The 25,270-nt window shown below is 36.6% G+C and overlaps 1 protein-coding gene across 4 annotated transcripts in view; it reads right to left on the reverse strand.

Moving 5' to 3' along the window:
- Nucleotides 1-25,270, reverse strand: part of dop (microtubule-associated serine/threonine (MAST) protein kinase dop) — a 234,599-nt gene that overhangs the window by 30,722 nt on the left and 178,607 nt on the right. For 3 of the 4 annotated variants that reach the window (XM_089649174.1, XM_089649172.1, XM_089649175.1), the window contains exons 6-23: nt 22,945-23,093; nt 21,371-21,496; nt 19,818-19,989; nt 19,057-19,161; nt 17,700-17,870; nt 16,605-16,738; nt 15,482-15,601; nt 13,547-13,652; nt 12,475-12,680; nt 11,377-11,447; nt 10,770-10,879; nt 9,368-9,485; nt 6,637-6,761; nt 6,046-6,148; nt 5,041-5,195; nt 3,277-3,396; nt 1,888-2,041; nt 836-998 (exon numbers count right to left, since the gene is read on the reverse strand). In XM_089649174.1, coding sequence (XP_089505300.1) covers nt 836-998; nt 1,888-2,041; nt 3,277-3,396; nt 5,041-5,195; nt 6,046-6,148; nt 6,637-6,761; nt 9,368-9,485; nt 10,770-10,879; nt 11,377-11,447; nt 12,475-12,680; nt 13,547-13,652; nt 15,482-15,601; nt 16,605-16,738; nt 17,700-17,870; nt 19,057-19,161; nt 19,818-19,989; nt 21,371-21,496; nt 22,945-23,093 — 2,408 coding nt within the window. The remainder of the gene's footprint in view (nt 1-835; nt 999-1,887; nt 2,042-3,276; nt 3,397-5,040; nt 5,196-6,045; nt 6,149-6,636; nt 6,762-9,367; nt 9,486-10,769; nt 10,880-11,376; nt 11,448-12,474; nt 12,681-13,546; nt 13,653-15,481; nt 15,602-16,604; nt 16,739-17,699; nt 17,871-19,056; nt 19,162-19,817; nt 19,990-21,370; nt 21,497-22,944; nt 23,094-25,270) is intronic. The other variant, XM_089649173.1, reaches the window with a different exon arrangement.

Raw genomic sequence — 25,270 nt, forward strand, 5'->3', positions numbered from 1 at the left:
ACGCACAGCACAGACCACCGAAATTAGTATGTTTGATGATTTTCATTTCGAGTATACTCGGACGGTTATTATATGCAAAATTCCCACACCCGAGAAGTCGGGCAAACTTTACCTGCAGAAAAGACCACTCCCGAATATACTCGTTTTTTATATATATAATATACTGTTTTTTTAATAAATATTTTAAGGTTATAATTTTATTTCTTTGCATTTTATTTTATTTATTAATTACGATGAATACTTTTTTAATGAATTTTTTTTTTATTTTTTGAACCACAATACACACAATAATATTATTATTGGGTTTATAAAAACAGTTTATTTTTAAACAAGTTCTGCTGTGTAATTATTATTACGCGTGACAGCTGTTTCGCCCTCTGAAGGCATTATCAAACTGTGGGTAGCCCACTTACAGACGATACATTAAAATGAAATTAAAATACCTACCTAGAAATAATATAAATGTATCGTCTGTAAGAGGGCTACCCACAGTTTGATAATGCCTTCAGAGGGCGAAACAGCTGTCATGCGTAATAATAATTACACAGCAGAACTTGTTTAAAAATAAACTGTTTTTATAAACCCAATAATAATATTATTGTATATATAAAAAAATAAAAAAATAAAATGGAGTTCTACAAATTAAACTTAATAACAATAAACACAATACACACCATAATAACAACTTTCAAGCCCATTTTGCTCTCGTAACGGCTTTTATCGAGAATATATATATATATTTAGTAAATAAAATTCATTCATAAAAATAAAAATATATTTTTTTTTTATATTCTAATGATTACTGAAGGGGTTAAAACAAGATTAATTTTCATACCCCGAGTGTTCTTCATCCATTGAGATGGAGAAAGAAGGAGTGGGCGCTACGGAGTGCGTGGTTGGAACGTGACACAGCGGGGAGGATGAGGTGGTGTACTCTCTGGAGCGAGGTCCGCTCAGCTGCTTCATGGCACTGCCCGGCACTCCCAGACTCGACGGACCTTAAGATTAAAATTGATATTAGTTTTGGGATGTCAAAAAATAATTGTTCAGCATGCAAAACCACAAATTTGACAATATTGATATATTAATGACATTCAAATCGTTCATCGCTTTCTCGGAGTATGTTCATTCACAGAATGCCGAATGTATGTATTTAACACCTTGGGTACTTTTGTGTCTTTTAGTACAAGTTACATCAATAACAGTAGATTATTTTTGTGCCTTTTAGTAATTGTTATATCGATAATGAGTATTTTTTGTATATTTTACTGAACAAACTGATGGACGTAAGCGATATTTTTAAAGTGTACAAGAAATAAAACAATCAGTAAATGACAAAACAATCGTAAAAAATTCCCCTTTTTTAAATCTTTTAATATGTTTAAGCGCATATGCCATTTGTTACATTAATTCTTTTCATGTCTCCAAAATAGTATTTCGAAATGGATATGTTCGAAAGCAGAAAATCTATTGGAAAATTAATGTCAACTGTGTGAATCTGACAGGACATTTAAAGTAATATGATGACAAAATCTCAGAATACCCCGGGGGTTAAGATGATCATTTTTGTTACAAAATGTATCACGGCTTTCAAGGAAAATACGGCTTACGTGTCGTGATTTATTCTCTCTCCTGAACAATTATTTTAGGTAACATTTGCAGTATTGCATGCCAAGCGACACAGAATATAAGGCATAATAGTCATTCGTCACATACATGTCGTAAATAACTGTCAAAACTCCATTTCTCTGAGTTCAAATCTGTCTCCGCTTATTAAAAAGCAGTATATTTATTTTGTAGATTTTCTGCCTCATTGCCGTAAATCAGGGTTGGCACATCTAAACAATTCTACCGTCTACACTCTACTTAGCCACTGGACGCACTCACATTTGCCCCTACCTGAGATGAGCGGCACGCCGCCACCGGCCGTGGCGAAGGTGTTGGTCCGCCGTTTCCTCGCCAGGTGGGGCGACACATCATCGGAATCAGTCTGAGAAGACTCGGGGGTCGAGTGGGGAGGCGCTCGTCCTCCAATCAGGAACTGAAAGATAACATAAAGAGAATGTAAGATTTTTACTATTCAAATTCCAATATTTGAAGGCCAAAAACCTGAAAGTTTATCACATTATAATTTTTTTTTTCAAATACCGAAATAATGTTACCTATTTATTTTTGTTTGCAATTTAGGCCCTACTGCAGTACAAAGGGGCTAAAGTCAATTGTATTTCAAATGCCTGCAAATGTCTAAACTACAGCAGTGTGAAAATAGACGAAAATGTCAGTTAAATTGTAATGATTTGTATTATGATATATCAATGAAATTATGAAGTTGGTAAAATTTGTATAAAAATTAAAGAGAATTTTAATTTACTAAGGACGGGTTGTCTCGGAGAATTTGAACAACGTTCATTTTCGAGCTCTGTGAAAGATTTTTTCAAGTTCTGTTTTTATTTCAGTTCTGTCAAGCAACTAGCCTATAATGATATAATAACAGAACTTGAATAGAACTTTCACAGAACCCGAAAATGAATGTTGAAATTTGATGAATTGTTCAAATTCTCCGAAGCAACCCGTCCTAAATAATCTTAAAGTGTTGAAAATTGTCTGTTTGTTGAAAATTACCACTTTTATCATTTTCAAGGTTTACCTTTGTTTACTTTTCATATTTTAATATTGAGGTTAGTTTAGGATAGAATTACACTTTTCACTGTTATGTATCTGCGCTGGAAATCAGGAAATTGGCATACGTTGACAGAAGCGTCATTGATCTCTTCGGCACCGGTGCGTAGTCGGGATACACGCCAAACGCGCGCCCAACATTTGTACACGGTTGACATTTATCACATGAGAACAAGTCGCTTCTACGATTCGTTCTTAAGTTGAACAGCTCGGCTGTGGAACGAACTGCCGGCCTCTGTGTTTCCTCCCTCCTACAACATGGGACTCTTCAAGACCCATGTTCACTCCTTCCTCTCCACACAGCATCCCCAAAGATGACATAGGCCCTGAGGGAAATTATTTTCTTCAGGGCCTCCTGTGTGGAGTTAATATAAAAAAAATAAATAAAAAAAATAAGGTCAAGTATTTCCACTTTGCAATAAATGGAATATTTATGAAGGTATTCGAAAACTAAAAACTGTTTTCAAAAGGTGATGAAATACGCTTTCAAATTGTATTATTATAAACAAAAATATATTTTTTTATGTGTTAAAAATTTGAATGCGTAATCAACAAATCTGCCCCGATGATGGAGTAGGTAGTGTATTCAAGACTCACCGGACACTTGTGATGATGAGCCGAAGGCGGCGTGGCGGGCGGGGCCGGTCCTCCCACAGTGGGAGGTTCTCCCTGACTATCCGGAGTACCGGGACAACTCTCCATGCTTCCTCCCATCACCTGGTAAAATAAATACAAACTTTACTACCGCTCGTAAGATATGAACATCACTCGTATCTGATCTTGAAATCAAGCCCGTATAACTAACTACTAACTAACCACCATGCCTTGGCCAGCAGGGGTAGGCAGAGAGGACGGACTGCCAAAAAACTCAGCCTTGCTTCATTCACATTCATACATCGTCTCATAAATACTATTCTGTTCTTTTGACTCTTGACATGGCTCGATTCAAGTATCTGGTTTACTTGATCGAGCCATGTCTTCCTCAGGTGTCCCCCACTTCTTCTACCATTCATATTTGCATCATATATTCTCCTTACACTCCTTTCTTCATTCTTCAAGTATCTGGTTCACTTGATGGAGCCATGTCTTCCTCAGGTGTCCCCGTTTTCTTCTACCTTGTGTCATATATTCTCCTTACACTCATTTCTTCATTAATTCACTCTACACGCTGAAACCACCCAAGCGTCCCTTTCATAATCTTACTCATTACTCGTAACATCAGCCTTCCCTCAGGGCCTATGTCATCTGTGAGGATGGTCTTTTTAAGGAAAGGAAGGAGAGGATCTATCTCTTCCGTTGCGGCGTAAGGTGACGCGTCAAGAGAGATCAGTTGGAGAGGTCAAAGGGTCTCACCAAACCAGCCTCCCTCAATCCGGCAAGCCGTGCAGCCGGTGGGCAGGGGCGTCCTAAACACACCTCACCTGATGAACCTGAGTATCCCTGTTAAATCACCAAACGTAGAGAACCACTTGGGGTAACCTAAGGCAGAGGTGTTGCTTATCCAATAAATGGTTCCCGGGGCGCTGGTACCCAAACCCCCCACGCAAATGCATTCTTACCTAACCTTACCCATTTTGTAATTGTTTTGTTGGGTTACAATTCAAAATATCTTTGGAGATTGTACAGGTTTTCCAATAAGAGGTGTTATTTTGATATTCAATTGTAAAAGATCAATGGTTTCGTTGCTTGTGTGGCACGCAGCGCCGTCTTGTTGAAAGTAAACGTTGTCCAGATCAATACCATCCAATTCCGGCCATAAAAAATCATTAACCATCTCTCGATAGCGCAATCCATTCACCGTAACTGTTGCTCCAGCTTCATTTTCTAAAAAGTAAGGTCCAATGACTCCGCCGGACCATAAACCGCACCAAACAGTCACACGTTGAGGATAGAGAGGCTTTTCAACAATAACTCTTGGGTTTTCCGAGCCCCAGATGCGACAATTTTGCTTGTTGACGAAGCCACCGAGGTGGAAATGGGCCTCATCACTCAAGATGATTTGCATTTCATTCACTCAAGTGAATTTTAATAATTTTAATGCGTTGTTGAAGCGTGTATCGTTCCATTTTTATTAATGGCGTAGTTTCTGCTTGTCAAATGTCAAAAAACGACAGCTTCAAAAGTAACATCTACCGAAATAGCGGGCTATTCAAAATAACACCTCTTATTGGAAAACCCTGTAGTAACAGAATTTGGAATTATCAAAAAAAAATTATTTCTTGCGTATGTCAAAAAAAGCTATGCAGCAAAAATCAGCAGGTGGTTCTGGCGTCATGCCATTTATAAAAAATGATCTGTCTAGAATTCTAAGTTAACACAACTACTTTCAGTTTGTAAATTATAAGTAAAAAGTGTCCTAACCTTTCCTTCCCCAAAGCTGAGATCGGTTGTAGAGTTAGACTGGAACTTTCTGTACTGGGGAGACATGGAACTGAAAGTTCCAAACAATACGGGACTATCATCTCCCGTATCACAATCCGTATCTGCCTCGCTATGGTTGTATCTGTCACACCGACCTGAAAGGGTTAAAAATAAACAAACTTTGTTTTACCGTTTTACTTATGCTAGGTAAATATGTATATTTTTTTAAAGAAAGACGCCGGTTTACGAATAAACTGACAATAATTGAAAAACTACCATCGCTACAAGCCGGAAGATGTTGCTTTTGCAATGAAGTTGGACTTAGTTAGCAGAGAAATTGAACCAGCAATTGAAGGCACATGATTATCAAATCAGCCACTAATAATTCATTTATTTATTAACGCCCTAATGGGCTTTTACAAAAATAGGTAACAAGCAATACAGTTGTGTTAGGTACATAGTTTACAATAAATAATGATTTATGATTATATTACGGTAAATTAAAATTAATAGTGTGGATTACGGAAAGCAAAATAGGTACTAAGAAACATAGAAATAAAAGTGTATTCACTACGGAATCGTGAATTCATACATCTCATTAAAGTGATTAAAAAGATTTCGTTTTATAACTGATACGGAATCTTTAAACATGTCTACAATATTCCCAAATTTATTGCCAAAATGATGTAATCTATTTATAGGTATATGAGCTTCATAGTTGGTTTTAAAATTGTCACAGAAAAATGTTGCACTTTGCCTCGTATTTCTGGTCGGTACGTAAAATTTTATTTTAATAAAGTCACATGTTACTTATTTTTATAGTAAAGAATGCTAATTTTGCTGGAAAATACAATAAAACTCAAGAATATTTTCGTATTTCTTCATTTATATAAATAAAGAGTGATACATGCATTAATACATTTATATAAGATCTACAAGCATTCCCTCTCGGTTCCACGCCATCCTCTTTCATGCACACGTTACAAAATATAAACAGGGTCTTACTGTCAAAATAGCTGGTGTCTTCATCATTGTCCAGCTGCGGCACAAACTCCGCTTTCTGTCTCAGCAACGATGTCCAATCCACACCCCAAAAGAACACATGTTCCTGAAATCACACAAAACCATTGTTAGTACTTTCCCAAACTAATTATACACCGCAGATCACCAAGACCAGTAGAGGTTTTGCACCGATTTCGCAGGAGATGTCAAATTTCAAATGTAATATACCGTGAAATTAAGCAGGATGCGGTACTAACGATGATACGTCACAAAAAAAACAACAAGTGTTTTGTAAAGTCAAAGAAAAAAATTAATAAAAATGTAAACCTTGGGCGTGACACTATCAAGTCTAAAATTGTTTGTGTTATAATACAGAATAGGCAAGCTACATACTACTGTAATACAATACTAGACTTCTCTGTCCATTGTTTCGAATTGCGTCCCTCTAAAAGGAAGTCAAGATTTATAGAAAAGAATAGTTGGACTAAAATAAATACCGTTCGCTGGTGTTGCCCGGTGTAAATGATGGGTGGCGAGATAGTTGTGGCAAGCCCACAACAAGTGCTATCGAAGTACTAATAAAGCACATCCTACCTTGACTTGGTGGGTTCCCCCTGTGCCGAGCCGATCTCTAGGAGACCGGGATAGCAGCGCCGTGATGATGGCGCGAGCTTCGGGTGCAATGGGGAAATCATCTTCGTCCGGCCATTCTATGTCATCTACAACAAAATAACCACATATTACTTTAATTTCATGTAACAATAAATTAACCACCTAAAAGAATTTATAAATAAGTCTAATATGTATGTATATTCTAAATAAAAATACACTAAAAACGGTATACTTTTCTTTATGCCAATCAATTATATCTTACGGTATAGTAGTCTGGGGAGGATGCTCTAACACGATATTAGATCCATTAATTAATTAAAGCTCAAAAATTGATAATGCGGACTATTTACAAAGTACACTATATTCACCCCACGAAGGACTTATTTAACGACTTCAAAGTACTCAACATAAAATCCTTATACGTCAAAAACATATCCTCCTACTATAAATTCAAACATACGAAAAAAAATATTTTTGAATCGACCCATAATACAAGATATTCCAACAAATCCAATTATACTATTCCCCCAATAAAAACCTCAATGGCACAAAGACAATTTAACTTTCTTGCTCCAAAAATATTCAATAATTTAACGTTAGAAATAAAATCAATAGCCAAATACGACAGTTTCAGGAAAGCGCTCGGGGATTTTTTGATGTGTGATTGTTATAGTGTTAGTAACCTATTCCAAGTACTCAGATAGAGGTGTATATATCTTTGATGGGCGGACATAACAGTATAACTGCATTTTCGACCATTTAACGATTTATATATAAATCGTTAAATGGTCAAAAATGCAGTTATACTGTTATGTCCGCCCATCAAAGATATTGTTTATATGCGTGAGGACGCGTCATATGGGTGTATGTATACATGTGTTGTTATATGTATATAGGTATGTCTGCTGCTATATACACATGTGTGCTTGCATGCACACATATTAAAAATTATATATACATATATAATTATGTACATTTTTACAATCTAATGCTAATTTACTTCTTTCTCCTTTCTAATTTCTATCTTCTACTTTTTATTACAATTTTTCCAAAATTTTAGCTTCATCTATAGTTACTAATTTCATATGTTTACACTAGATTTCATATTTCATACAAAGTAATTACACTCAATTGGTCACCATGAAACAGGCAGCCGCCTAGTATGGTGATTCATTATATCTACTTTATGTAAATTTAAAAACAATGTAACATGTATTAAATAAAATTAAAAATGTGTATAATTTGAGATTATTATCATTAATGAAGTATTATCGTGAATTTTTGGGTTATTATATCGTGTTGCGATTCCTCCTTCTTTAGTCAACTTTTCGGACAGCGTTACAGTGAGAATCATCAGGGCAGATGTGAAGATTGTGGTAAAGTGCGTATTTAGAAATAATACCGTGTTGTGCAAATTAATCCTCATAAGGTCGGAATTTCAGTACAATAATTGTTTAAAATGTAGTTTCGGCATTTAGTTTTGGTGTAGCTGTCGAGTGCCAGATACTAAGAACTGTTAAACTTAGCCCCATTGTATCTGGTGACTGGGTATGTCATCAAAATGATACTTCAACACACAGTCATGAAAAGTGATGAAACAAAAACTAGGTTACATAGGTAACTATTAATGACTCTATATCACTTTTTAAAGGTGTGTTGAATTTTCATTTTGATGAAATATCATGGAACCATTGTATGTACCTACATATTAATATTGACGTGGTTTTTGTGGATTTCAATTTTTTTCTGAAGAAGAAGAATGTAGGCTAGATGTAAAGGGTGCGCCAGAGAAACTTACTTATTTGAAAGTTCAATAAAAACAAAAGCATTGTAGTTATTTTTGTAATTCTTTTTTTATTTGAAAATGCAATGTACCAAGTTTTTTTTCATACTGTCTTAAAAATTACATCTTTTAAATGGCGACCCTCATCGCGCATACACTGGTTAAGTCGTTTTTTGAAGTTTTCGTCCACTCTTCTCAGCATATCAATCGGAATATTTATTTATTTATTTATTTATTTATTGTAAGAAACAAACAGCATTTTTTTACAGGATTAGTTATACAAGAGGTTACATATGAGGTAAGCCAAAATAGTTTCTTATGCTAATGTTGGTTAATGTGATATAATACAAGATTGTAATTGGTTATAACCAATAAATAAGGAATATTGGCAATAGCATCAGGAATGTTGTTCTTCAGGTGATCTATGGTCCGTGGTCGATTGACATAAACAAGGGATTTCAAATAACCCCATAAAAAAAATCACATGGAGTCAAATCCGGAGAGCGCGCCGGCCATGGGAGATCGTCTTGGAGAGAGATGAGGCGGTTGGGGAAATGTTGTCGCAGCAAATTCATACCCGCTGCTCTCTAGACCACAGCATAATGGCAACTGACGAGAATGGGAAACAAACTTGGGGACGTCCTCCTCCAGATGCGCCCCCTCCCGCCCCTCTACCTGCCCAACTCAACTGTCGGGAATTTTTTCAAATAAGTAAGTTTCTCTGGCGCACCCTGTACATGTCATATTGAATTTTTTAGTTATTTAAATATATAACATATTAGATAACACTATTTCTTCGTAGCTCACAATGGAAATGATATTGCGAGCTAAAAATAGATGTGTGGATATAAAAATATGAGACAGAAAAAGCTGAACAAGTTTATAAATAACGCCAGCGTTCACTGTTTGAGTGTTCATTAGTTTACTCACCATTAACAGTATGGGCAAATAGTTCTTCCGGAGTCTCACCGAAAAATGGGACACAGCCAATCAGGAACTCGTACAGAATCACTCCCATGGACCACCAGTCCACTGGCTTTCCGTAGCCCTGGAAAGATCAAGCAAAACAAATAGCAAACAAAATTAACAAAGTCATCTAATCAAATTTAAGTTATATGTTTGGTTTCTTACAAGTCGGAAAAGAGGGTTTACAATGGAGCTCTCAGTGGCAAAATCATATACGTAGTACTTTCAATATTAACCCCTCAAGCTAATTTGTTCGCTTTTGGGAACAGCTCTAATGGTCTCATAGAAATCGTTGTGTTTTACTCTCATGGTTAGAAATATGATCTAAACAGTTTTAGAAAGAGAAAATACCACGATCTATATTTAAATCTAGAAGTTAACCATAGAAGAATTAGAATGTACAGCTCTATGAAACCAAAGGTTCCGAACGCACTTTAAGAAAAAATTATGAAGCTTCTTAAAGTATTTTTATATTAAATGAAAAAAATTGAGGTGTCAGTAATGTTTATAATTAATTTTAGTTCAGTGTTCAAAGTGAGCGATTTTAATTTTTCTTAAAGAATTTTTTTTGATGTATGTCGTGAGTGCTCCCAACCATACAGCATCCTCAATTGGGGTATGTCGTGATTGCTCCCAACCATACAGCATCCTCAATTGGGGTATGTCGTGAGTGCTCCCAACCATACAGCATCCTCAATTGGGGTATGTCGTGAGTGCTCCCAACCATACAGCATCCTCAATTGGGGTATGTCGTGAGTGCTCCCAACCATACAGCATCCTCAATTGGGGTATGTCGTGAGTGCACCCAACCATACAGCGTCCTCATCTGAGGTATGTCGTGAGTGCTCCCAACCATACAGAATCCTCAATTGGGGTATGTCGTGAGTGCACCCAACCATACAGCATCCTCAATTGGGGTATGTCGTGAGTGCACCCAACCATACAGCATCCTCAATTGGGGTATGTCGTGAGTGCTCCCAACCATACAGCATCCTCAATTGGGGTATGTCGTGAGTCGTATGAAGGTAGTGGGGAGGGGAAGTAGTTAGGAAAGAGGAAGGTGGGAAGTAACTAGCTATTCAGATCTGGTCACTAAAAATGGCTAAAGCCATTTAAAGCAACATTTCAATTCTGAATGGTGGTTTCACACCAGGGCGACACTGAGAGTATCTTCCACTGTGGAGCGTGCCGCAAATAGACTATATTATACTATTTAAATTAATAAATTGTGAAATAATACAACTTAATCAAATAAAATTTACTTGCGCACGCCGATATTTGCCAGACTTCTAGTCGAGAACCTTACCCCTGGACCACGGAGGAGGTAATATACAATATTATTGAAATATAAAATTTAATAATTTACCTGTCTTAATATCACTTCAGGGGCGATGTATTCCGGGGTTCCGCACACTTGTTTATCGGAAAACTGCTGCGTCTCTCGATCCACATACTCTTCGTAAAGGTTGGTCGCCACTACATTGCAAATAAAAAAAAAAACATAAGAACCTTCATTATCATTAACAATGTCATGTCACTTTACATAAATCATGTTATTTGTCATAAAAATCAACCTCATTAGGACTAATCCTGCATCGAAGTTAACAATTTACATTTGAGTGAGGCAAACATAAAGTAATACTACATACAAACACAAAATATTTAAAAAAATAAGTATTCGATGAGTTAGCACATGGGTAATTTGACAGTATATTGAAACAATATTTGAACCATAACTACTTATTAATCATTATTCCCAAGAAGAAAATGAAGGGTAGTCTTCTAAACTCTAATTTAAAGCATGCAAACCATGGATTATAGACTGTACCAAGCTATGACCAAACTGCACGGACCAACAAAGTGGCTATGCGCGTTGTGCGTGCGGTTTCATACCATATAATAATGGTTTATGACATCTTTCTGTTGGTTGGATCATTTTTTGGTGAAATATGACGATGAAAAGTAATACTCACAAGACATGAGGCCCATCTTGCTGAGACCAAAATCTGTGAGCTTAATATGACCCAAAGCTGTGATCAGCAAACTGAAAGAAAATAAATAGAAATATTAAATTCAAGTTACGTTATTGAAATTTACTATACCAAAAGTGATATTTTCCCTAATACGTTATTGCAAATGTCATCTACCCGGTACCAGACGAGTTGTCGGGGAAATCGAAGACGAGGATGTTGTGGCTACGACCGTCTTCGTTTTCTATTTTCCCTGCGCTCGAACAGCACTCAACGAGGTGCTCCCTCCAGCTCATATTAAAAATGACAGGTGCGGGGAGTGGGGGGATGTTTAAACCTAACCCGAGGACCAATGACCGCGGTGCCAACATTAAAATGAAACCAACGACATGAAACTGAAGAATATTATTGTATTTGTTATGTTTAGGATTAGTTTACGAGAGTTTGGCCCAAGGCAATGTAAATAATACAGATTGTACTTTGTTTTTGGTGTTAAAAAACTTGTTGAAGAGAGTAGTTAGGGTCGGGCGAAAGATTGTTAAGAGGAGCATTTTATGAAAAATTGTGTCATCAGCATAAAGAAAAACAAAAATGTAATCTCCCTCCTCATGAGGCCAAAAATTTCTCTCCAGGGGCAACTAAAAAGCTCCCCTGGGGTGACCATGGGAGGCCGAAAACATCATCTTCCTTCAGATGAAGCCAAAATTTTTATAATCTTCCAGCAGATATGCCCTAAAATTTCATCATACCTCATAGAAGGCCAAAAATTTAAACTCCCTCCCCCCTCGATGAGGCCAAAAATTTCAAACCCCCCATAGAAGACCGAAAATGTAATCTCTCTCCCCGATGAGGCCAAAAATTAGTATCTCCCTGCAGAGATAGGAACAAAAATCTCTCCCCTAAATGATATAAATTTCCCTCCAGAAGAAACCATGTCATCCCTCTCTCCCCAATGAAGGCCAAAAAAGTCATCTACCCTCAGATGAAGCCAAAAATTTCATCACAATATTATCCCCCGATGTGGACAAAAATTTCATCATAATATTATCCCTTGATGTGGCCTAAAATTTCATCATCTCCCAATATAACACTCATACTTACTTGTCAGGCTTCAGATCCCTATGTACGATGCCGTAGCTGTGCAGATACTCGACGGCCAGCACGGCCTCTGCAAAGTAAAAGCGCGCCATGTCGGGCGGCAGGGGGCCGCCGATGGCGCGCAACAAGGCCGCGCAGTCACCCCCCTCCACCAGCTCCAGTACGAGACACAGGTGGCGCCGAGTCTCGAAGGAGCAGTACATTGATACCTGGGGGAGAAACACACATTCAAAAATAATATATACCTATAAACTAAACTAAATAATTAAACCATCGAGACGTTTCACCACAGATAGGACGGACCACCAAACAACTCGATCTCGGCGCATACTCCTTGCTTCAATGACATTCATACATCATCTAATACATACCCAATGAATTAAATCTGCTACCTGCTCATTAATCATCGACAGTAAATTTGTCACTCATTAAAAGTTGAAATAATAATTTCAGTAGTGTGTCTCTGTGCAAATCCAGTTCAATTACCTCTACAACTGGGAACTGCTTTGATATTCAAAATTGTAACTGATTTTGAGAACAATTCAGACAAGCGGTAAATTTTTTTTTATTAATTAATAATATTGTATGTTTTAAATGTGTATTTCTTTTGTTAAAATTTTTGACAGATTTGTAATTTTTCAAGATTACTAATGTTAGCTTTTAGAAAGAAAAGAGATTTCTGATTGTCTCTAAAATTGAAAATGTTCTTTGTTGAAATGCAATATAAATACTTTTGGCTTCACAAATCGCACAATAATAATATCCCGTGATTTATCACGGGTCTGTGCTAGTCGTTTTATAAAAACAAAAGATTGAGGCGTGACCGAGAATGTCAACCGTGTGCGATAAGATGAGAGAATCTACCAAAAGGACCATCCGTTTCTGCAGTCAAGAATTTTTTTGGGGCTCTAGACCAGAGGTGGCTGCCAAATTCGACAGTAGGGTGCGTACAGGGTTAGAAGTCGTGCACTACATATTAAAGCAGCAGTGGGCCGGTTTCTGAGGGGCTAACCTAACTCTGGCCTCATGGAACCCCAGGTTTACATTATTAACGGGTTTATTATTTTGCGCTTACCACAAAAGGATTATCGGCAAAGCTGAGAATGTCTCTCTCGGCGAACACTTGCTCCACCTGGTTTCTTAACATTAAATTGTTCTTGTTTATCTTCTTCATGGCAAACCTGGAAACAACAAAAAAGGTTAAAACATCAACGGCACAATAATTAAAATAGCTGTACCACTGTACCTGTGGTATAGGTGTCTGTCTGTGCAGATAACGAAACAAGGCTTTACGTCCAACACTTGGCATTGTTTTAAAAAAAAAAATGCTTGCCCAACAGATTACGCTGTTTACCAACTGCTGTTGTCAAAAATAGCATGTTTGTCCAACAGATGGCGTTATTTAAAAAAAGGATGTTTTTACCTGTCACAGGTGACATATATACAGGGTGTATCGGCACGTACCCGACAAACTTTAACCAGCTATTCCTTAGCACATTTGGAGTAAAAAATGTTATGGGCACTTTGCTGTCCGGTAACATTTTTTTTTAATAAAAAATTTACTATTCATATTTTCACCACATGTCACCACTGTTTTATCCTTTGTCAAAGTTTGAAAACCCACCTGGAAATATTTTATTTGAGTTTCGTTGAATAATATACGTACGTACCTACATTAGCGCGCTTTTACGATCACAACGAAATGACATGGCACCATTCGTCTCATTTTTAGCTATTATTATTTAGTGTGTATGAAAGAGCGAACACGCTTTTTGACACACTTGCTAATAACAGCTGTTGAACACGAGAAACAATGCCAATGACAGTGACGGAGTGTGGATTTTTTTATCATTTTTTGTTTTTAATTGAAAGAAAATGTTACCGGACAGCAAAGTGCCCATAACATTTTTAACTCCAAATGTGCTAAGGAAAACCTGGTTAAAGTTTGTCGGGTACGTGCCGATACACCCTGTATAATATAGGTATGTTAAAACATGCGCGTATTCGAATGCAAAGTTGTGTCAAAATTTCAAAGCAATTGGTGAAGAAATTTCAGAGATTTAAGATTTTGAACAAACGAACATTAACATAGTGATTTGTTTTTTGGGGTATTATGCCGTGTTGCGCTAACTCCTTCTATAGCCAACGTTTCGGACAGCATTGCAGTGTCCATCATCAGGGCAAATGTGTAATCTGCAATGCTGTCCGAAACGTTGGCTAAAGAAGAAGGTAGCGCAACACGGCATAATACCCCAAAAACAAATCACTATAATACTTTTGGCCGTGAAAACCTCAAATCATAACCGAACATTAACATTTTTATTTACATGGATAGATATATGGTTATAAATCATATTATATTCAGGCTACAATTCTGTTATAAATAGATTACACACCATTGGTAAATCTTATGCTATGTTAGCAGATGTGTACCTCTACTTATTAAACATTTTAGCATATTTTATTAGGGGTTTTTGTTTTTGTTTCCTCTTTATTTCTTTCATTAACTTTATAGTAATTTGTATTCTTTTTTCTTTTGTTGTGTTTAATTCAATAATAATATAATTTTACTTTTCTTTCTTTTTTCTATTTTGTGCTATGACTGTCAATAACTAACATGCATGTAAATGGCACTTGTGCTCTTAATTCCAAATAAATAAATAAATACTAGAGTATGTGTGATGTATGGTAATAAGGTTGAGTATTTAAGCGATAGATGGCGCAAGTCATAAAGCTTACTCCAGAGTCCGACAGATGTCGCTAGAGTGTAACAAGTACTTGTGAGATGATATTGACAGGGAACAAGCTTCTCGAACCAGAGAATTACCAACCCTCGAGTAATGAACAGTGTAGCTAAATCCAGTCCTATTTAATGTAACGTAAATAAACGCAATTATAATTAAAACCTTTTACTTTTTACAAAGAGTTCCCAATACCAAAATCTGCAAAGTAACGCAGATATAACACTATGTAAAATGGGATTATGTATATTATTATGATGGGTACTAACCTTTGTCTCGTCTGCTTATGCTTAACTAAATAGACGGCCCCGTAGGCACCGTTTGAGATCAGTTTTATCACTTGGTAGTCGCTCTCCGTTGGCGAGGTGCCACCACTTCTTGCTTTGTTCCTAAGAAGAAAACAAAAAAGATTTAAAACAATCAAATCTCCCTATTTGCTGTTGTGGTATTTTTGTTGCCTGTAAATTTGGCGATATCTGTTTTATTTCAAATCAGTATAAATCACAACTATAAACATTTTTCGTTTTTCTATGGTTAACCTTCGACGTGCCAAGATACAAAATAAAATTTATGTTAGCGTACTTGGGTATCTCAGTGAGGGGTCACTGACGTTTCTTTGGATAAATTGTATAATGTTAGGTACATAAAAGATATGGTTTATAATTAACTCTTCAAGCCTCTGATATATTGACCATTGTATTTCTTAAAGAAGCTGTTAGATAGGCATACAATTTGTGTGTAATTCTGATAAAATCAGAAAACTAAAAACTGTTTTCGAAAGGTTAAGAAACAAAAAGCTTATGTTACTTTAAAATTTTATTATTAGAAGGTAAATAATAATAGCTTTTCCTCACCATATAGAGACGAGGCTCTTGTGTTTGGTGAGTGAATCCTAGCTCAATTATATGGAATCATGTAAGTAAGTAAATAATATATTTGCAAAACCAAAGGGATAAGTAAGAAATAGGCAAGATTTATCAATAATACAGTTCCAAGATTTGAAGGAAATAATAATAAGAGTAAGATATGGACTTTTATAGTAGTTTTAGGTAATTTTTTAATTTTATTTTAAATTCCTGAATATCTTCAATATTTTTTAGATATAATGGAAGGACAAAATAAACATATAATTTTTGAAATATTAACATTTTGAAACCAAACATGAAAGAGTTCTAAAAATGGCTCGCCTTGTGTTTAAGACCTAAAAACTGCTAAAAGAAGATTACATACAAATTGTTCAAAAAAGAGAACAAATTGACTCTATGGGTACTAGCTTTTTGTTTCCAAAACTGAACAAATTAGCCAGAGGAGTTAAGAATGTACAGGTACTTAAGTACTTACTTACAAATCTTATGATTTAATAAGGTAAGCATTGTTCTTTGTAATACTAACTTTGGGGAGGAATGTTCAGGGGGCAGGGCCTGCGGGGGCGGTAGGGGCGGGGGAGGCGGGGGCTCCTCTTGCAGGGGGTCCCGGCTGAGCCCCAGCTTGTGGATTATGTATTGGGGCAGGTCTGACATCACACCCTGCAAAACACAAAAACAGTACCAAAATTAGACATGGGAAATTTAACAGTACCAAAATTAAACATGGAAAGATTTAAATTACTGTTCATGCAAGAATTAGGTTGAGGCCTTTCAAAATTCATCAAACACATAGTACATAACTGCTGACCCTGTACAAATCACAAGTGCACCTCTAGCCTGGAGCCCCAAAATACTTGAAAACACTCTTGCAGAAACGGGCGAAAAATATTTTAACGGATAGCGATCCTTAGAGCACATGCGTCAGGTTGGAATGCTATCCTTGAATTACGGGTATTTTGAAGGAAGATGCTCTGAAGAAGTAGCGTCATTGATTCCTTCGGCACCGGTACGTAGCAACAAGCCAAAACCAACCGGAAACAAGCCAAATGTGCGCCTAACCGTACATGGTAGACATGTTATGTCACATGAAAATGGGTAATTTCTACAACTCTTTCTTGAGAAAAGCGCGGTTGTAGAACGATTTGCCGGCCTCTTCGTTTCCTCTCTCCTACAACTTGGGTCTTTTCAAGAACAAACAGTTTCCATTAAAAGCAGATTCTCTTTTCAGTTATTGTTCAAAATATGACCAGCCGTAAAACATATTGGTTGTGTTGTTACGCTTGATAAATGATTATAAATCAATCAACAGGCTGTGTTTTGACAGGGGCTGAGAATCAGCATCTAACGGGACAAATTCTAAATGGCGTTGATCGTCGATTTGATCGCCAATCAAATATGACAAACTTTAAAACACTACAGCATAAGTCATTTGAAAAGGCATAGCGGTGGCCTTGGGGTGAATGGGTCAGAGACTTGACATATAGAATATTAAAAGTTCTATTCACCCCCATTTACTCGGCAGGTGTCAACTTAGATGACTGCATTTATTAGATCCAGACTAGAAGCAACGATTCCATCAGAAAATCCAATGAGGATAAAGAATAGGTGGAAATTATGTTACCTGAGTCTCTCTAGCGCGTCCCTCGGCAGCCTCCAGGAGCTGGTAGAACTGCTGCGGATCAAACTCCAGACATTCCAGGAGTCGGGCCGGCCGGGAGACGGCTAATAGAAGTCTGGTAACCAGGGCGGACACTCGACCTACTGCGGCAGAGTCTTCTGATTTGTCCCGCGTCTAAAAATGAACATCACCCACAATTTCAACAATTACATAACTTAATTTTTGAAGATTACACCCATCAATGTAATATTTAATCACTGAAGTGGTAAATGAAATGGGAATGAGTTGAGGATAATATTGGTAATTCTTAGATTGGATATGAGACAAAAAAGACTGAAAATAATCAGATATGATTTAAGATTTTCACGGCCAAAAGTATTTTTGCTATTTGTTTTAGGGGTGTTATGCCGTGTTGCGCTAACTCCTTCTTTAGCCAACGTTTCGGACAGCATTGCAGTGTCCATCATCAGGGCAGACGTGTAATGCCTTCATGATGGACTCTGCAATGCTGTCCGCGTTGGCTAAAGAAGTAGGTAACGCAACACGGCGTAATACCCCCTATAATACTTTTGGCCGTGAAAATCTCAAATCATATCACATGGTGTTTTTTTTATATTTGAGTGGTTTTGGTTAAAATTTAAATTAATTAATTCAGTTAAGTGCGTAATAAATAATAAATATCTAATATTACGTAATAAATAACACATCTGCCCTGATGATGGACACTGAAATGCTGTCGGAAACGTTGGCTAAAGAAGGAGTTAGCGCAACACGGCATAACACCCCAAAAACAAATAACATGAAAATAATCAGGTCTCAATGGCTGAGTGGTTAAAATCATTGTCCTGATAAGATAGATATCCTGAGTTCGATCCTCAGTTGCGAGAGTTACGTTTTTTATTTTCTGTTTCAAGCTTCGTTAAGATATTTTAGTATTGTTTTCTTCAATGAATCCTAGAACTATTGCAAAATGCTAAAGTTATGGAGTGACTGAGACGTAACGAAGACCACCAAGATGACACTCGTTAGAGTGCTGAATTTCCCTATATTCCTAGATGGTTTGGAATCAATTTTGTACACTTAGAGACAACGAAAGGAAGCGGATTAACTCCTCGCTTTAATTGCCTTCATTCCTAAAAAGTTTTTAAAAATCTACGTTAACTTATATTCATACTCCAAGCAGGTCAGTTACAAGACAGTACTTACCATATTATTGTAGCAATTCTATATCAACGTCCCAATATCACACTCCTATGCGACGGATTCAACAGCTAGTTAACAAATACTTCGATGTTGTTGATATATTTAGTACATCAATTTCATTATATAAGCATACCTTATTGACGTTAAAATCTCTTACCTCCTGTAGAAGACGTTCCAAGTTCTCCGTCATATCATAGAAATACCGACTTGTTATCTGCTTGGTCTCCGACTTGTGCAGGCAATCTCTCGCCATTTCCAAAACCTAAAGAAAAAGAGAAAAAAATCAGAAAAATATACAAATCCAGCTAGAGACATGTATTTTAATCCAAAGCCCCAAGTACACGTTGGGGCCTAGATCTTCAGAAGTGTGCACGAAAGACCGACAATATTCAGGTTGGCCGGCCAACGTGTACTGGCACCACAATCGTGTGCCAAAAGGGACACAATAATAAATTATGTTTTTCTTTTATCATTTATAGTTTTTTTTTAATTATTTTTTTATGTGGAACTTCACCGGTTTATGCAATCTAGTAAACACATAATTTTGTATAAAATATGTAAACATAACTATTCTGCCGTTATAAACAAAAAAGGAAGCTAAGAATTTGCAAGACACATTATATATAAGACATTTCACCTATTATAATAAAAAGTACATTAGCATGTGATTTTTGCGAATTTCTAGCTGTCTTTTTGCTTATGACGGCTGTATTTGTTTCCTAAATAAAGTAAAATAAAATCAAAAAATATTGCTTGAATTTCATTCATGTTGGGGCTCCCAGGGCTAACGAATGGCCCTATATTGAAATTTTTGCAAACTTTTTAAGTGGTATTCGGAATTGTAATAAGACACCATAAGCACTTATAATCAATAAGTGACATTTTCTGCCAGTTGGTGTAATGACACACCACCCGTACCTGATGATGCACGAATCTGACGATGGGCGGAGCGGAGCGAGGAGGTGGCTCCGCAGCCAGCCTCCTCAGCCGGGCCTCCATGTGGTGCTGGGCGTGAGGGAAGCGGCTGGCGAACAGGGCTGACATGGCGGCCACCTGATCGTCTCCGGAAACTGGAGAACGGGCAGGCGAACTGAAACACAAACATATCTTACTGTAATAATATTCTAGACTCCATTTGCAACCTCTTCTGCATACTGTTGGAAATTCAATTAATTTCTTGGTGTTTCCACTACAGAACAGCTTTGGGTCTCCTGAGGTGGTAATCTTCTGTTAGAGTATATAAATATTAGATGTAAGTCACTAGTTATTATTTATAAATCTTAGGGAAATTTTGGTTCCATGATAAATCAACACACTTTTAAAAAGTTATATAAAGTTATTAAAAGTGATGTCATAAAAATAATTTATAAACCTAATCTACGTAACCTATTTAACATAGTTTTTGTTTCATCACTTTTCATGACTTTCCATCACTTTTTAAAGGTGCATTGAATTGTCACTGTGTTGAGTTAGCCAGTTAGCATTAACCTTTTGAACGCGTTAATTTGCTCCGTTTTATCTATACCCGTACGCGGTACATATTTTCAAATACCTATGCAAGCAATTAAATGTCAAATTATAGCATTCTGGCATGATTTATTGGACTATATAGACAGAACAGATTATTCTCCACAATATGAAAACAAATCCTCGTGTGTCAACACTCTTAGATGTTTATAAAAACAAAAACATAAAATTTCATACAAAGACGTACCGTATCTTTTGAATATGGTCCCGCCATTTACTCGGCGTGTGTGTACTTAGGCCACTGCGTTGATAGACACAAGTGGGACACCATGATCACTTATAATTTTTAGTTATGAAAAGTTGTGAATGACATACTAGTACTAACGCCATCCGTTGACAAAAATATAAACAAAAGGACTAAAAGGCGCGAAGAGGCGCACTTGATTATCGATCTTTTTTTATGAAATACAATTTTATTTTAGAGAAATTCTTGTAGATGTCAGCATCGTGATAGTTCTACGAATGTCCAAGTGAGCAAGAAATACATTTATGACGAAAGAGCCCTTGGATTATCGGCCGTCAAAGTTTCCGTATCAACTGTTGATACAGCCGCGTGTGAGTATAGACTTTTTGCCGTAACAACAGTTGATACGGCCGCGTGCAAAGAGTTAATTTCATTGTACATATATGTACAGCAGTAGCATCTAGATATTCAGATCTGTCGACTAAACACGGCTAATGCCATTTTAAGCAAAGATTTCATTCTGAACTGTGATCTTTCACCAAGGTGATATTTAGAGTGGCTTTAGTAATGTTTGATGTTCCAAAATAGCCAGGTATTTTCAAACCTTCCTCTCTCCCATTCTACTTCCCTTACACACCCACATCAGCCTTACCACCCACCCTAATTAAGGATTACATGTCCAACATAAAACGAAAAATTCTCAAAAAATATTATTTCCGTCGATGTATGCGATTGAATAGAAAGGTCCAATTCAACTAACCTGAGACTTCTACTCCTGGGCCTTCTGAATGGACTTTGTGGTGAGTCTGTACCCGCTCCTCCGCTTCCCGAGCCTCCTGAATCCGATAGGGACTGCCACTGGTTGATACCTGATCCTTGCGATCCACTGGAAAACAAACGTTAATGAAATAAAATGTAAAAGATAATTTTATACAAGAAATTGTATTTGATATAAAAACTAACCATTACGCCATATCATCCTTGCTTCATTCACAATCATACATTGTCCCTTCTATTATTCTGACTCTTGACATGACCTGACTGAAGAATCTGATTCACTTGATCGTGCTATGTGACCTTCCTCGAGCGTGCCCAAATTTTTCTAACATTGACTTTCATGTCATATATTCTCCTTATATTAACAATTTCCACAGATATCTAAAAAAACTAAGCCCAGATGGACCAAAATTCAAAACATTCAATTTAGCTTGTAGCGGTAGGAACCGTCCGCTCACATAGTTTGACTTCTAGACACGCGTTGGCATTGAATTGCAGCTGTCACTCGGAGGATTCGAATTTGTTCTGCGCGTTGAATTCCAGAGAAGTCGTGAGTTGGTTTTCGAGGCTGGTGGGGAACACACCTGAGGGCGAGCTGCTTGATTGTCGGGAGATTATTCAAGCACGTGAGACATTTTAATAATCCTTATGAAATAGACACATAATTTTTTAGATATCACCATGTTTATAAATTTGTTTAGACTAGTTTCTAGACAGGCGCTCATTGGTGATGTCTTATTTTAAGATGTTTAGTTAATATAGTTTAATAGTTAATATAGTTTAAAGTTAATTAGTTAAGTAAATGTCGTGGCCAAGTTCATATTACGTTTGTGGTTTCAAATAGCCAACCACCCCTGTTTTCTAAATGTGAGTCCTTGCTCTTGTGTTTAATGTCTTAAATTAAATCTACAACATATTATTATATCTCAATTGATATTCCGAGTGTTCATTTCAATACCCATGATTGCTGCAAGCTATGGTCTCTTCACCGGAATATGGTAAGATTAATATATGCGGTGACAATCTACGTTATATACGTTACAAGCTCACCAAATCAAAAATTTCCAAAATTCCTTGTCTATTCATATATATTTCGGCATTTTCATGGCATAAATTTATTTTTTTACATTAACCCCAAACAGCCTCCTGTGTAAAATAATTTCCTTCAGGGCCTGTCATCTTTGGGGATGCTGTGTGTAGGAACTTTTCAAGAATAGGAAGGAGAGGAAGTTCTTAGGAAGGAAAAAAGTATGAGGCGTGGGTAGGAATCTAGGGATTAGTGTGTACAGGAGTGGCGGACGAATGATCTATCCCCCCGCTAGTTAAGACACCAGTTGAAGAGGTCAAAGGGTCTCCCCAAACTAGCCTCTCGCGATCAGGCACGCCACGCAGCTAGTGGGCACACCTCACCCGATGAACCCGGGCACCCCTGCTAAGTCACCAAACGTAGCGAACCACTTGGGATGACCTATGGCAGAGGTGTTTGTTTTCCAATAAATGGTTCCCAGGACGGTGGTACCCAAATTCTTTGTCTAGTAAAATTTTTTAGAAAATAACCTGATGTTATTGGTGTGTGCCGCAGAGCAATGGGCGCACCTGGCCGGGTGGACCGGGGCGGGGCTGTGTCTCCGTAGGGCTCCCCTTCCCCCATCCTCCACAGCCCCCAGAGCCATCTGGTGCAGGCGTTCTTGGGATGAGCATTGAGACTGCAAAAATAACACAAAATTTTAACATAAGAAGTCACTAGTTATAAGCAGAGATGTGCAAAATGGGTACCCAAAACCATTTGAAATGCAAAATGGAAATGGGTCAAAACTTTTCCATTTGAAAATGCAAAATGCAAAATGGTTTTTAGAAAAGCATTTCAAATGCAAAATGCAAAATACCTATTTTCAAAATGCATTGAAAATGCAAAATGGTTTCTCAGGTCAAACAATCAAAATAATTATAGAATTTTTAAACAATTTTGTCATTTAATAATGGACATCAATGAAGAATAAACATATTACATGATGGTAAATCCAAAAACACCACGACTACGGATTATGAAACCACAAAAAATTTTCGCGGGACTAATGTTGCCAACGTAAAAACATAGAAACTGCTATCTAATATTTAATATTACAGCGTCATGGCCCCATGTTCAGTATTTGAATCAGTATTTTTTGTAATGGTATCACTCAATTGCCAGGGCTCCTACCAGGGAGCAACTTGACTAATGTAAATTATCTCTCATAGCGAGGTTGAGGACCGACTGATATTTGGGGCTTATGAAAAAAAGATGAGTGGAGATAGTAGGAAGAATGTTGCAAAAAAGCATTTAAAATGGAAAATGCATTGAGAAAAGCATTTAAAATTCAAAATGCAAAATGGTCTTTAGAAAAGCATTTAAAATGCAAAATGGAAAATACACATTTTGCATTTTGCATTTCCATTTGAAATAAAGCACATCTCTGGTTATAAGTCTATTATTTAAAATCCTAAATAATGGTCTGGACTCACCAGAACTTACCAATTTAATAAATCTTCATATTCCGTCTAGATCAACCCGACAATCTGATTTATTTTATCTACCCTCGTGTAGAAAAAACATTCGAAAAAATTCCTCGTATATGTGCACAATATAATACAAAATTTTACAGCATTGATATTTTTGGTAATAACCTAAAGAAATATCGATATGAAGTAATGCGTACAATCGATTATTAATATGAGAGTATAGAATGTATCGGGAGCATTTCCTATCCTCTTCCTATTTTCCCCTTCCTCTCCCCTTCCTTTAACACCAAATTAATTTTAAGATACTAAAACTTCATTTCTAATACACTCTAACATAAGAAACTTCTGTGGCTTGACTTCGGTTAACTTGTATATTTATATCTATCATTGTATATTATATAAAAGCTGTTTGTTTCTTACAAAATAATAAATAAAAGTCTTAGTTGTATGTCACTAGCGAGTCTTAGATGTAAGTCACTAGTTATAAGTGTCCGTACTTAGTAGCTAGCTATAAGTCTTAGTTGTAAGTCACTTGTTATAAATCTTAGTTGTAAGTCACTAGCGAGTCTTAGATGTAAGTCACTAGTTATGAGTCTCCTTACTTAGTTGCTATTTATAAGTCACTAACAAGTCTTAGATGTAAGTCACTAGTTATAAGTGTCCGTACTTAGTAGCTAGCTATAAGTCTTAGTTGTAAGTCACTTGTTATAAATCTTAGTTGTAAGTCACTAGCGAGTCTTAGATGTAAGTCACTAGTTATGAGTCTCCTTACTGAGTTGCTATTTATAAGTCTTAGTTGTAAGTCACTAACAAGTCTTAGATGTAAGTCACTAGTTATAAGTGTCCGTACTTAGTAGCTAGCAATAAGTCTATACTATACTATATTGATAGCCCGTTCCTCTTGGAATGCTATGGTTTATACGTGCCCGAAAACTTCAGCCGTAGTCGTCGACACGACTTATTCAAAATACCATACGGCAGAACAGATATTCTAGCACAACATAGCATGACAAGAGGAATGGTGCTATTGAATGAAATCTCAGAAGCACTAGATATATATAATTCTTCTTTAAATAGCCTAAAGTTTTTTTTTTGTATAATAATTATCTTCATAGGTGTTAAGACTGTCAAATTGAGAATTTTACAGTAATTGGATAATCTATCTGTTGTACAATAAAAAATAAAATAAAAAAAAAAAAAAAAAGTCTTAGTTGTAAGTTACTTGTTATAAATCTTAGTTGTAAGTCACTAGCGAGTCTTAGATGTAAGTCACTAGTTATTAGTCGCCTTACTTAGCTGTTAGCTACATATAAATAAATTCAGTAATGAACCGACTACACAGTGCAGGGAATAAATATTGCGTGAACACTAACAGTACTGAATG

Source organism: Hesperophylax consimilis, chromosome 29, assembly GCF_061612785.1.
Source record: "Hesperophylax consimilis isolate HC1 chromosome 29, BYU_Hcon_1.0, whole genome shotgun sequence".
Classification (NCBI taxonomy): domain Eukaryota; kingdom Metazoa; phylum Arthropoda; class Insecta; order Trichoptera; family Limnephilidae; genus Hesperophylax; species Hesperophylax consimilis.